Raw genomic sequence first — 14052 nt, 5'->3', positions numbered from 1 at the left:
TTTACAGTAATCATAGTTGTAGTATCTCTGCAGACGTGAGCATCTGTAAGACAAAATGTAGCATCACATGAACAGCCAACAACATAACTGGTACATTTCTTTCTCAGTAATTTCCTGCCAAGAAACTTGTCACTTGTCCTCGTTTCCCTGCTGCCCAATTGCCAAAGTATTCCATATTTAAGCTTTGTACCCTGCTTTATTCTCCAAAAGTGTACTATTTTACAGCGGTGATGTCCGCTCGTATGAGACCAGAAAGATGTGCACCCCGTGCACCTGAGCAACAGCGCCTGAGTTGTTCTTTTCAACGAGGGAGTGCTACTGCTAGCCAGGCTAAAGTTAATCCATCAATCACTTTGAAACATCTTAGTGTTTGTGTTTGTATAAATATAGACCATATTGCTTAGCGGAGTTCTGTTCAGTGATGAAAATGCATGTCAAGTAGTACAGAGCTTACAATGTTGACAGTTCTGAACTTTTTTTTGTATCTGAATAGTTCCTTTTCATAGTAATGCTTTACTTTTTTGTTTTAATAACTGAGTTAGTAACTGAGTTGCTTTTGAATTGCAGTAACTAGTAACTATAACTAATTACTGTTTTTCAGTAACTAGCACAACACTGTTCCTAATATAGAGATGATTGTTTTGACCTAAAAAGAAAAAGTCAGTCACTCAGCTATAAGCGTGTTTTCATTTATTGCTCAGCTTCAAAACAAACATGAACTACTTTCTAAAATAATTTACTGAGTTAAAAAATATATCTATGTTTTTTTTTTAATCTGGCAATATGATATGCTTTATTTTCTAGTGTCTACCAATATTTTAATATACAGTGCCACCAAAAATTTTACAGGAAAATAATATATGATTTGTTGGAATAATATACATGAAGATACTGACTTAGCATTTGGATTTATTGTATAGGCACGAGATCCTATTTAGGGGCCTGTTTGTACGCATGTGCTAACTTTCCATGTGTGGTAAATCTTTGTGCCCCCATTCTGAGTTCATCCTAAAAACAGATAATTATGCTGACATCATTTAATAGTGTAATGTGCTACTTTGGGCTCACAAGCGGTGCAAAACAATTACTATTTAGATATAAAACACATGTACTGCGTAGAAATTATAGTGTTATACAGTAGGTGCACAACAGTGACCTAAGTAATAATGCACATTGTTTAAAGAAGAAAAGTACAGTATTCTTGATACTGTATATTGCAGTGCAATTGTCCATAACCCCTGAGTCACACTTCAGAGAAGACAGGCATACAACTAAGGATAAGAAAACTGTCCTTGTACCTTTGTAATAATGCTGTATTACACTAATAGCTGCAGAAAACTCTTGTACATATTCAAGCTCCGGCTCTCAGAGTGCTGAAGTCCTGTATACAGCATGAACCCCGCATAGGTTACAGACTCTAATGGGCTCTATTATTCAAGAAATATGTTTGTCAGTCATTTTGCCGCAGCCACTGAAATAAGCGTTGGAATCATGCTAAGGGTGGGTCTGCTGCGATGGACCATGTCGTGGTTTTGGCTACAATTGTGGAGTTTGGGCTGAATCAAATCGATGTAAAACAAGATGTCTCAATCCCTCGTTGCACTTTTTTTGTGTTCTAGGCAAAGGTTTCTGCAACCTGAATAAGAATGGATGTTATCAAGAGTCCCCTGGTCGTGATTCAGGTGACGATACCTGTACAATAGCATTGAGGACACACAGCAGTGCAGCGCTCCAACTATCATCATTATTAGTTTCCTAGTGACACGCTGAGGTAAACACCAGCTGCCGGTTCACCTCGTCGACAGCAGTGGGACACCTCCAGCCAACATTTATAATCTTTAGTTGTGCTTGCCATTTCGACTAGTTTTGGAAGATGGTGTCTGATTAATTAGTGCTTAATTAGAAAGTTCTACAGTCCCATTGGCTCCTCCCTCTTCAGATTCTAATAAAGAGGCGATGGTAGCAAGGCAACGGACACCCAAATTCTTCAGTGGCAATAATATTAGACTGTGGTTTGACTGGGAAGCTGTCAGGTGTGAATGTGCACACCTGCAAGAAACTAGGAGGTGGCAGAACAGGGATTGCTTAATACAGTTGTTTGCAATTCCTTGTCCAAAGATTAAACTCTGTGGACATGAATGTTACAGATCGTTCATGTAAATTCTACACGGACAGGTCTTGGTACTTCTTGCTGTTTTTGACTGGTTTTTCCAACTTGTTGTGTATCTTGATGGCTTATCCATCATCTTCTCGCTTCTCCACAAAATAATGTATATTAGAGTCCCAGATCGCTGCAGTGTAGTGACCTTTATGTGCTTAAAATAAAACATTCTGAAGCCTCCCATTACAGAACACTAGGCTTCTGTCACTGTGTAAGACGGCATCATTATTTTTTTCTCCTATCCGATGCAGAGCACTTACAGGAGGTTGGAAGGCCTCTGTCTGGTGCTGCTGTCACATTGTGTTTCTTTGTGTTTTGTTTGTCCTGGGGCTCTGCTGACTTGAGGCCCCACTTCTAGAAAACTGCTGGTCCTCCTCCGCCTGCTACACTGGTGATCTGTGGCGGTTATGACCTGAGTGTCGGGGTACGGTCTCATCTTGGCTCTGCAGCTGACACTACGTTGTGATGTGTGATGGATCAATACCTGGGGTGCTAGACAATGGGATGTGCCTGGTGTGAGGTAGGTCAGTCAGGGTTGTTGGTGTTGCAGCAGACACACAGGAAGAGCCCATTAGAGTCCATTTGAGCACAGAAAATTGGTAAAACAGAAGAACTTCTTGTGCTACTTCTATAACAACCAGTTCTTTAAAAAGCATCCTTGCTGACGATGTAGGTAAGAAGCTGTGGGCTTCTGTCGACTGTCCAGTTGAAGCTGCCCTCATATAGTCTCCACTTTTTTTGAATAATGTTTGTGCATCTGCATTTTATGTGAATGGATATTCAAAGATGAGCGGTAAGAGTTCTTCAAAGCCCATATGTCTATTGTCATATCCATGGTATCAAGTGTATTCATCCAAATGCGCAATGAAAAACAAAAATATCTTAAATATGTTACCAAGCAACGGCAAATCAACAATACAGATGTCCGTGGCAGCATGCTGATTAAAAAAAAAAAAAAAAAAAAAGCTAATAAGTAATTACAGCATTACAACCCAGATATTAGAACACAATGCTAGGAGGTTTATGGCCTTGGAAACTCTGGGTCTGGGACAGGTCTGTGGAGTCCAGCGGCATTGAGGTTGGAGTCGGAGGTGGAAGAGGTTTCAGTTGGAAGAGGGATCAATGCAGACTGTTGATGGCCTGTGACCTCTTGTTGCTGTTGTAGTGGCTCTGTATGTCTTTGTAGAAGCAATGTTGTAAGGCTGCCCTCTTTAGGTGCATTCACACTGGCCAAGCTCGACAGAGAGTCTTTGGATTCTTGTATCGTCCTCTCCAGTTTGTGGTTGGGGCCCTGGGGAAGAGAGGCACAGAAAACATACAATTTAATGTAGTCGCATGTGTTGTGGTGAATAGATCAGTAGTTTGATTCACTGAATGCTTTGCTTTACCCTGGCAGGCCAATGTCAAAGCAGAAATCAGAAGAACTAAACAAAGTATGTCAAACAGCCTTTAAAAAATAAAGTCACATTAAATGTTCGGACCCTATCAAATCCAAAATTCTCCTTTTAGCCTCCATTGAGTTCCAAGGCTCTTGATCATCCAGACAATTCAGACAGCAACGGGTGTCAGTCATAGAAATATGTGAGGGCGGCTCAAGATTCTTCCTTGTGATTGTCTATTCTTTCTGCCACACAATGTGCCAGACAAACCAATCAATCAAGACATTCAGGTCAGTGAAGCAGCCGGCAGGAGTCGTGTTATGAAAGAGCAGGAGCTCCACGGACTATCGACTGCTTCATAGCGCCGCTGAACAGGAAAGGTTAGCTGATGAAAGCATGATTGGTGATTGCAACACTGAGACTATTCAATACAACAATTTTGTACAAATGTGCAAAAAAATGTATCTTTATTCATTGTTAAAAAAAAAGTGTTATAATGAATTAAAATGATCCGAATTCTGATTATGAGACGTACGATTTCACCGACACTGTGACACACACGACAATTTGGACCCTGATGTATTAACTGTCACTGGCAGTAGGTGGAGACAAAAGTATCTTTTCATTAAGATGAATATATATATGAATTTCTTACTTGAGTTCCTGTATGGCTGAAAAAATGGCTTGCAGTCAAAGCAACCGGCTGAACCTTGACAGCGGGTCCGTGGTAGTCTGGACTGGCAGTCACAGTGCTGTAGGCTGGAGGTCCCAGTGTTGGCTGTTTCTGCAGCAGCTGCAGGATGGTCTGAATATCTGACATCAGCTGAGACTCCAACCTTAACAAGAATGAAAAGAATGAGATTTAGAGACGGACAGATAATTCCAGAGGAGCAAATAAATGCACAAATATGACCACGTAATGAGTGTCAGTTATTTTACTGAGCACTAGATGGCGCTTGTGCTCCTTGACAGATGGCAAATGTGCAGAAACACACTCAGAAAGAGTCACAGATAGAGGATGCTGCTCTTACCAGGAGTGATAATCATCTTTGTATGGGAGGTGTGAATCCACTGCAGAACTGTCTGTGTCACACTCAGTCTGTCTTATCCTGACTGGATTTTACTGAGGCTCCATATCAAGCAGCAAAATGGACAAAGTCTTAATGACTCGACTGCTCTACGATTTCATCGATAACATGCAGGTTTATGTGCTGCTAATTTGTATTGAACCGTACAGGAACATTTGTTTAGTACCTTGAAAGTGAGGTAAGGGGTAAGGTCAAAACAGTCACATGGTAGCCATTAACTGAACTGACGGTTATTTTGTGTTTTTGTCATTTCTTTTTAGACTACTACACAACAGAAAGTGTTGCTTATCCCGCAGCCAGCTGGTGCTGAGGTGGGGTGCAGGGAATAAAATGTCTTATTTGTGTGAAATGAAATGAAGCAGTTCAGTATTTTGGGCACCCCAGTGCTGTTTCTCATTCTCTTTTATCATTCCAGCCAAAAAACCCACCTCCTGTTCATTTGAGTGTCAATTTCAGACTGCTGCAGATGTGTTGTGCAAACTAGGCTACCGAATATCTGTGACGGGCATATTTGATGTCTTATATTAAAGGGTCCCCCAGGGACGGGCACTCATCGTAAGTTATTTTAAAAGGTTATTTTGAAGTATGTGTACCTATGTCCATATCAAATGATCATAAAATCAATGAAAATAAAATAGTTGCTTTTGTTATGAGATCTTTAAGGTATATAAGGTTCTAAAATATCAGGGGGGGTTTTTCTCACTACTGTTCAAACAAAGCCGTGGCACCAATTAATTCTCGGTCTTGATGCGTTTCTGGCTCTACAGTGGTGCATCCAGCCTCCCACTCCAAGTCCAGCAGCTCTTGCCAGGTAGCTGCCGTCGTCCACCTACTTATGTAGAATAGCTAAATGAACTACATACTGGCAGGGTCTGGAGTGTGAGTGTAGCTTAGTTTTTAGCTGTGTGGGAGGTGACAACTTAAAATAATAAAGCACTCAATAATTACTGAGTTACTCACTGCAAATGCAATGGTAGGATTATTTTTAAGAATCATGACAAAATTTATTATATTATTTAACAAAGAATAGTTTTAAAATGTGCTGGCTGCTTGCCTAAAGGTGCTTTTAGAAAAACACAGGACGGTTTTACAGTCTTCAGCATCCCACTCTTGCAGGATTACGGGCCATTACAATGAAAGAATTATGAGCACAAGCAGAAAACAACAACAACAACAACAACAACAACAAAACAGCGGAGACATTGGAACTGGACTAAACCTACTAAAGATGAGATGCTTTTATTATTCAAGTAGATAAGATTATGGGCATGTTATTAATTTATTTATTTTCTCTAGAGAATTGCTAATACCATTTTATATTGTTCAAACGTCATCGATGGTGCATAGCAGCTGAGGGCAACGTCAGGCTTCAGAAGTACTGGGTCAGAATATAGGTCAGAGTTCTGTCATGGTTTGGGCATTTAGGAAAAAGGCACCTTATATCTGTGTTTATTTTAACAACATTACACACTTTGTCTTAAGTACTATTAAAGCTGGAAATACTGACAAGTTTGAATACTTTTTTCCTTTTCAATTCTCGATAGAAACTGAAGTCACACGATGTTCACGTTGATAGAAATATTCAAACCCAAGACTGGCTGGGTGATAGGGTTTGCTATAATTTTATCCTGCACCTTGATAGACAATAGAAATCTTCATGTATTGAACACGACAATAGAAATCTTCATGTATTGAGCACTTCTCTTTATACCTGCTTGATTTGACCCTTTGATGCCTAAAATCCAACCAGTATGATTCTCGTAGTCACTGCCAAGTACTACATATGACTGAATTACAAAAAAGGGTTGTTTTATCAACAAGTGGTTTCTATTAGAGCCAAGTTAAATCAAACTAAATGGTATGTTTCCAAACCCGGTGCTTGCACACATGGAGGCCTATGTTATGCCTTGTGCGAAGAGGCCTACAGTGCAGGGGAGGGTCATTGCTAGTTTCAGATGCACAAAGTTGTCATTTCTCAGCCAGCAACTACATTATCTTCTATCAGCAAGTGCAGCTCGTTACTGAATTCTGATCTTGATGCTGAACAAAGGTCGAAAGTCCTCATCAAGAAGTGCTTCAGCAGTTCCTCAACTAGTAAACCAGCTTTGACACGAGGGCATCAAAGCCAACCCAGAATTATAGCTGTGATTGTCTTAACATGAGCATCTTCAGTGATGATAAAGTTTAAAAAAAAAATCTGTGCTGATGTCACAGAGAGAACAGGAGAACAATATGTTACTCAAAGTAAAGAGTCTCTTCAGCACTGGGTAAGTCCCTCAACTGGAGGCAAATCATTGATTATGACAATTAAATGAGGACCAACCCTCTCTTTGCTGACTCTGCACATACGTACCTGTTCAAGTGCTCCTGCAGCTGACCTAAGCGCTGTTCCACCTCCCCATACGTGATCTCACTGGTAGAATTATCGTCCTCTCTCAGGTCCTGGAACTGTGCTGACTCATCCAGGTAGTCCGTGGGCTTCTTACAGACCCATTTGTCACAGCACAGATCTGCAGAGTCGAACCAACATGCATTCTTTACATCCTCACATGTGGGTCGGAACAACGTCATCACAAAACACAAACCCTGGCAAAAAAGACTGTAATTAATCTGTAAAGCATACACGTGTGGAAGTTTTTTTTTGTTGTAATTTATCAGGCTTTTGTCCCGGGAGAATTAGTACAATGTTGTCAAGTAGCAAACAAGCCCGGTTGTTATCACAGCTGGGCACCTGTTAGGGTTCGGCTTGCTGTCCGGTGATGTGTGTTGAGACCCTTTTTCAAACAGAAAGATGGGTAGTTCTGTGGTGACTCTATCTGTTGCCACAGTCTGTCCAGGTGGCGATGAGCCATAAAGATATGAGGATCTTTGTTGGCTGTTTTGTGTCCCTTCACCATGGATGGCACTCACTTCGCCCTCACGTTGTCTTATTTTCAGAGACGGACAATAGCTGCAGGCTGCCACCCAGCAGGGGTTGGTTTTTTTCCTTCAGTATCCCAGACTGTGTTTTTTACTTTGTGGCTAGAGACCCTTATCATAAAGGAATATTATTTTGTAGTGATTGTACCGTAGCTTAGACCTCTGAGCCAGTTGACTCCGAGAAAAAGAAGCATCATAATATTTGTGGTTTATTTTACGTGACAAAACTTTCTTAGTTTAAGGTATAAGATGCATCTCTTGGTGTACAAGTCCCTTTATCTTCCAACCTTCACTTTGGTCAAAAAATGACCAATATAATGTGACTGAAAGTGACTGAATTAATGAGATTGTGGATACAAATGGCAAAAATGAATGAGGTTTGGCTTTAGCTTGTTTGTTCTACAGTGAGTCACTAGTCTTTCTTGGGCTGGTAAAACTAATTTGCAAGCTAGGTTGTTTTTTTAAATATTTTTTAAAGTTCTACCCTTCAAGCTTACAAAGTGAGACACGAAGACTCACAAGAAACAAGAGAATTAGCTCTGTTAAATCTAAGTCTATGTCATAGTCATGTCATGCCATGACTTTGCAAATGCAGAAAACAAGTCAACAAACAGTGCAATCAAGAACTTAGATTGAGAAGAAGTGTAAGCGCCGGACCTCTGTCTCTGGAGCCTCTGTATTCCAGCAGCACGGAGGGCAGTGCTGGCGTTTCTCTTGTTAATGTTTTATATCCTCTGCTCTTGTTTGATTTTCCAACTCAGAGCTGACTGAGCAATGTTCACGCATGGCTTGAATATAGGCAAACTGAAATTGTGCTGAAGATGACAAAAGGCGACAAGCTTTCATTGCGTCCATTGTTGATTGTGGAGCCACGTCTCCTTGTTGCATGGGAGTGGTGACGAATTACTTTGTTCAGTCGAGTTTTATGTTCACATCGAAGCCAACGCCGATACATATCCGCGACTACTGCAGGGCCATCTGTCCTTGGAGTGAATGCCAAACAATCACATTCCTATTGCAAAGGTAAGCCAGATGTTGATTTGGCATTTTTTTTGCCAGTGGGAAAGGGGCCGTGTACCAGGCTTATCACATATCTGCAACCAAATATTCTCAGTTGATTGCAGAGGAATGTAAACCGCGCAATTTTACTCATGTTTATCGAGCCACAAGACAAAAATCCTACCTGCTGTAAAAACTGAAAAATTATGTCTCATACCACCCGTCACATATTCAGGCACAGATGCTAATGCTCCAGATGAGGTTCACACAATACATACAGTGCATCAGCAGAAAAGCATACATTACCTTCAAAAGATGGACTCCCCAAGCTGTTTCTGACCTGGATGTGTCCAATAAGATTTGAGTCCAACACTGGGGCATTGGGTGATGAGGGACCCAGGACTTCTGAACATCTCTTTAGGCACAAGTTTGACTCCCCCTCTGTTCCCATGTCTGCACCAACTTCTTTGTGTTCCCCTTTAGAACAACAAGCAGCAGTAATCCGGTGTATCAGAACTGTAACATTAAGCGCTGGCAGATTTCCACTATTTTATATTTATTTATATATATATAATATGTATGTGTGTGTGTGTGTGTGTGTGTGTGTGTGTGTGTGTGTGTGTGTGTGTGTGTGTGTAAATGCATCTTTAGAAGCTGCTCAGGTTGTTTAATGTAAGCAAATGTGAGAAAGTACGCTGACGAATAAGCTGATGGGGCCCCAACAGAGCAGTCAGAATTGATATGTGATGTTGTGTCCTGAAACCTTGCAAAACTTTCTTCCGGTACAAAATTTCTATACCTTTTCAAGTGTTTTTATGTCCCGGTGACCAAAAACAACACAGTAATATAAAAGTAATTTCTGTCTCCCAATTGATTTAGATAAGAGCCTGGTCTTGTTAGCCCGATATAACTGCAGGGAGGTGTTACCAGAATGTCTCCTGAGTGGTGACACCTACCTACGAGGACTATGACTGCTCTCTGTTCCACAGAGACTACTGCTTTTATCAAGGAGGACAACTCAATGAATAATAATTGACAAAGCTTGTTAAAAGAGGTTGTCATGGATCTGTGTATCATGGCTACTCACCATTGGTCAAATCTGCAGTGAAGGAGATTCTTCTTTTAATACTCTTATTTCCCTCCTCACCATCTGAGTCACAACCTTGGAGACTGGAAGGCTGCAACAGTATGAGCATAAGAACCAATTTATAAAAGAGTAGGACAAGTTTATTGAATCTGAATTGCAATAATATGAATGCAATTTCATTTATTACTGTAATATAATATTAAGCATTGCTGTGAATGTCCACAGTCCTCGAGCTGCTAGTTAGTTCTTTTACAGGTCTCTAGGAATTGGAGCCAGTCTCAGCTGACATTCGGCGACAGTCCATCACAGGGCTGACACATGGAGATGGGCAATTATTCACATTTATATTCATGCCTACAGCCAATTTAAAGGGACCAATCATCCTGAGCTAAACTGCGTGTCTGCATATGGAGAATATACAAAACTCCCTCAAAAGAGGCAATGTTTTCTTTATAATTGTCATCAATTTTCGCCATTTTGAAGTCAATTTATTCACCGTCTTCCCCAGAGCCATAGAAGAAGATAGATGCCTTTCTCTCCTCTCCCTGTACAGCAGAGAACCGAGACCCACCGAGATGTGTGATCGTTAATTAGCTTAGCACAATGAATGCTAGTGGATGGGAGGGTTTCCCGCTTACTTCTTAAACTTGTAGGTCCTTCTCTGTGCATTCTGGTTTCAATAGCTCAGATTCTGGATCTTGGTTTGTCCAGAGGTAATAATCCCTGCAAATTCTGCCATGATTGGCAGCAGTTCCTGTTCTTGCTGATTTGTAGAACATAGTTTTTAGGTGCTATGCGAATTCTGCACTCCATAAGAAAAAGTTTCTGATGATGCATCTGATTCCAAAATAAATGTATTCATCATGACTGATGTTTGTACGCTAACCCACCCACCCACTACCACTGACTTAACAAGTGCTCAACAGGTCTTTGTGGGTCTAAGCTCCCTACTGCACACACACGGGAGGGTGAGGTGGCTACCTTCTTGTCTGGCACCACCAGTTGACATTTTCTTTTAATATGGTTGCACAATAATATTGCAATATTACTAACTTTGGCAGACTCATCTCTGAGGTTGAAGGTTAGCTCCAGGTTGGCGAAAAAGTAATCAGCAAACTCTGGGTACATGTCCAACACCTCCAAGAGGTCCTCCCTCTGAATGGTGCTCAGGTCACAGTAACTCAGAGCTCGCACATCAGCGTTGGACTTTCCAGGCTTGGCAAACAGATGGATCATTTCTCCGAAGATGTCATTTTTCCCTGGTTGCGACATGAACGTATGCACACAGGAAATTAATATGAATTAATCAGAATGAATTGTTCATTCATGATCTCAAAACATTCAGTGGCAATAGGGAAAACCATCATGTTGCAATCTACCTGCAATGACCTACAGCAAAATTTAGGGATGAATTTGTGTGCATCGTGTTTGTGTACGTATGGAGATTACTCATACTTTTCCTGAAGCTCTCACAAAAGGGCAGCAGACAGCAGATGTTCTCTCAAGGTCCTTTTGCATCTGTTTTCTCTCTATATTAGATATATTATTTATGCTACCAAATAAATTCTAGCATTTCTGGTGTGTCTACATGGAGGGCGGATTGTGATTGACACACTTAAGTACTTAAAATGGAATATGGTTTGATAAAACCTTATCTAACGCAGCTAGAAAATGTCTAGGAAGTCGTCAAAATTTACATTTCATTTGGCCTTCGGAGAAAAATCCCTTTGTTGGTCTCAGTGTTCATTAATACCAACACTGTAAGCAGGGGTTCTGGGAAAAAAAGAATGGTATGATATGTTGGTTGCCTGTGTGCCTTTCAAAGCATGCAGCGGATGGCTTTCTACCACAGAGGATTGCCTCATACAGAGCCCCCCCCCATACAATGCTCACTACCAGGATTTAGATAGTCATTAGCCTGGATGGCAGTGGAAGAGAATTATTCCTCACCTGTAGAATAATTCTAGCAGGCTTACTCCAGGAAAAAAGGCAACCAAAAATAAATACGGTAAATAAAAAGGTAATATGTAATTCATTACATTTTGGAAGCTTGTTGCCCAAAACTGGTGTTAACCACAAGGTTCTGGGCAGTAACAACATTGTTACGTGTAGCTTTTCAGAAACAAATCAGAGCAAAATGCTGCTGATCTGGCATGATGTTTGTATCGCCTGTAAGTGGGATGATCTATGAGATCAGTGACTTTTCCAGTGTGGTTGTTAATAATGTGTTTGTGTGATTCAGCAGCTTTTGCTTAGCTTAAACCTCATTCTGTCAGGTGCGGCTTTGGAGAGCATTCATCTCATGAATAATGGCAAGATTAATCCAGGCTTGGCCTGCATCACCTGGTTATGGTTCACTCATGAAGAAAAAGAAATAAGTCATTACTCTAATAAGAGTAATGAGCATTCAGTATCACAGTATCTCAAGACTAAATATTGTAATTTTTGAGCTTGAGAACTGAGTTTTTTTGTTTTTTTTTAATGCCCTTTACCCGTGTGCTGTAAAAAAAAAGTGTCAGATATGTGCTAATCAGTGTTCTTTGACATTGCCAAACTACTCTTTGTGGAGCCACTTATTAGAAATGTCAGCATGTGACACCTGTCTCGCCAACAGCCCCGTTGGCCAGAGGACAAAATGAGGGGCCCTTAGCACACGTTGCTATTTTCCTCCAGATGTGTGATGTGGTTTAGCTGCGACACTATAATGACTTCATTTCGTCTGAAGGATTCATAACAGTTTCTTTACCGATGGGCAGAGAAAACTCGCCTTTCCTTAAGTGTTACTATCTTTAAATTGTGCGTGTCCTTTGGGGAATATTTCAGCATTGAGCTGCCAAATGATCCACGGCACATGTGAAAGACATAAGTAGAAGGTCACAAGACACGCAGGAAATAGAGGGAACCCTCCAGCTTTCCGAATTTCAGCATTCATGGGACAAGCATAACTGCCTCTTAATAATGAAGCATCATCTACTCAGGGTGTTCAGTACTTGGCATCATAATGAAGAAGAATTTACCCAGGATGGCTACCACAATGTCATCTTTCAGGATCTCAATTGAGCCGCGGGACAGGAAGTACAACGCTGTGAGCACATCGCCACTGTGGACCAGGGTGTCTCCAGGAGGGGCATGAGTGGTTTTGAAGTGCATAGCCAAGGCCCTCAGGCAGCCTTTGGTGGCTCCTTGGAACACTTTGCAGTTGTGAAGAAGATTCCTATTGAGATGAAGGCAGATATCTGCCTGCAGGCACTCAGGAAAACCTTTTAGCACCTATGAGGCAGAGAATGTCAGTGAGTAGAATGCACAAAATATTAGTTTGATCCTCTCAACTTAGGATATTCACACAAACTCTGGAGGCTGTGCGCAGTGGATGTGTTAAGTTGAATGTACTTTTTCAAAGAGAAGTTGTAATTAAGCTTGACAAAAAAAAGAGAGAGATAAAGACCGGATGAAAATAAACATTATGGAGTAAAAGACCCGTTAAACACAGTCAAATATGCACACTACATCAAAAAAAGTGCTGATGAAAAGACGTAGAGGGGCAGTCACGAATATGTGTCCAATTAAGAGACCGTCATATCTCTTTTTTATCAAGTTAAAAATATCTGCCATCTGGCTTTATATAACTGCCTTGTGCGATGAACACACACATGCACAAGCACACACACGCACACACACACACAGAGTACAATGGATGCTCCATCCTGAGGTCGTCTCTCCTTTTTTGAATTGGTAACACATCATATGACAACGAGGAGGAAGTGTATTGTGTGAAAAGTGCGATCAGCAAAGAATCCACCATAAATACGCCGGTCTGTTCAACTAAGGAGCCAAAGTCTTGGTTCATTACCACTTAAAGTAGTGGAACAGATTTCTCTGACCAGATGACAACTTTTATACTTAATCCTAATTCTTTTTTTTTTAATGGTTATCTCATAGTTTTCATCCCTATAGGACAGGACACCCCAGTTGAACTCAGCAGATACTTTAACTGCAAGTATAATACATTATTAGATTAGAGTATTACTACAGAAAACTGCAAAGAGTTGAATGAATTTATCATAGAATGTAATATAGATTAACTGACTCCACTCGGTCACACTGGTTTATAAATAAACTGAAATAACCCCGAGATTATGTGTTAGTAATTTATTATTTGAGCAGCACACCCCAGGGCTTGTGCTGTCATGTATATATCATCATTAGAGACATGAAAAAATCTGATAAATATCACTGTTCAATGTCACTTTTAAATGTATCTTTTATAAAGTACCTTAATTGCATTTCATCTATCTCACCATCACCTTTATCATTGCACCTTTGACGCCATTCTCAAATACACTTCCTGGTTTTATCCAGAACTGAGATGTGATCAGAGAACACGTGTTTCAGCCTCTTTAAACTGCCTCCCAGCACGAA

The 14052-nt window shown here is 40.7% G+C and overlaps 1 protein-coding gene across 2 annotated transcripts in view; it reads right to left on the bottom strand.

The window, feature by feature from the left end:
* Positions 1 to 754: 754 nt before the first annotated feature.
* Positions 755 to 14052, bottom strand: part of kcnh7b (potassium channel, voltage gated eag related subfamily H, member 7b) — a 40330-nt gene continuing 27032 nt past the window's right edge. Inside the window, exons 9-15 of one of the 2 annotated variants that reach the window (XM_086220112.1) lie at positions 12651 to 12903; positions 10687 to 10892; positions 9634 to 9724; positions 8853 to 9023; positions 6982 to 7138; positions 4196 to 4376; positions 755 to 3452 (exon numbers count right to left, since the gene is read on the bottom strand). In XM_086220112.1, the coding sequence (XP_086076238.1) occupies positions 3183 to 3452; positions 4196 to 4376; positions 6982 to 7138; positions 8853 to 9023; positions 9634 to 9724; positions 10687 to 10892; positions 12651 to 12903 (1329 nt within the window). In that variant the 3' untranslated portion in view covers positions 755 to 3182. Of the gene's footprint in view, positions 3453 to 4195; positions 4377 to 6981; positions 7139 to 8852; positions 9024 to 9633; positions 9725 to 10686; positions 10893 to 12650; positions 12906 to 14052 lie in introns of both variants that reach the window. The other variant, XM_086220113.1, reaches the window with a different exon arrangement.

This window comes from Aulostomus chinensis, chromosome 12 (assembly GCF_037954235.1).
Source record: "Aulostomus chinensis isolate RoL2024-O1b breed Wild chromosome 12, RoL_Achi_v1.0, whole genome shotgun sequence".
Classification (NCBI taxonomy): Eukaryota; Metazoa; Chordata; class Actinopteri; order Syngnathiformes; family Aulostomidae; genus Aulostomus; species Aulostomus chinensis.
This window is presented reverse-complemented; position numbering and strand designations above follow the sequence as displayed.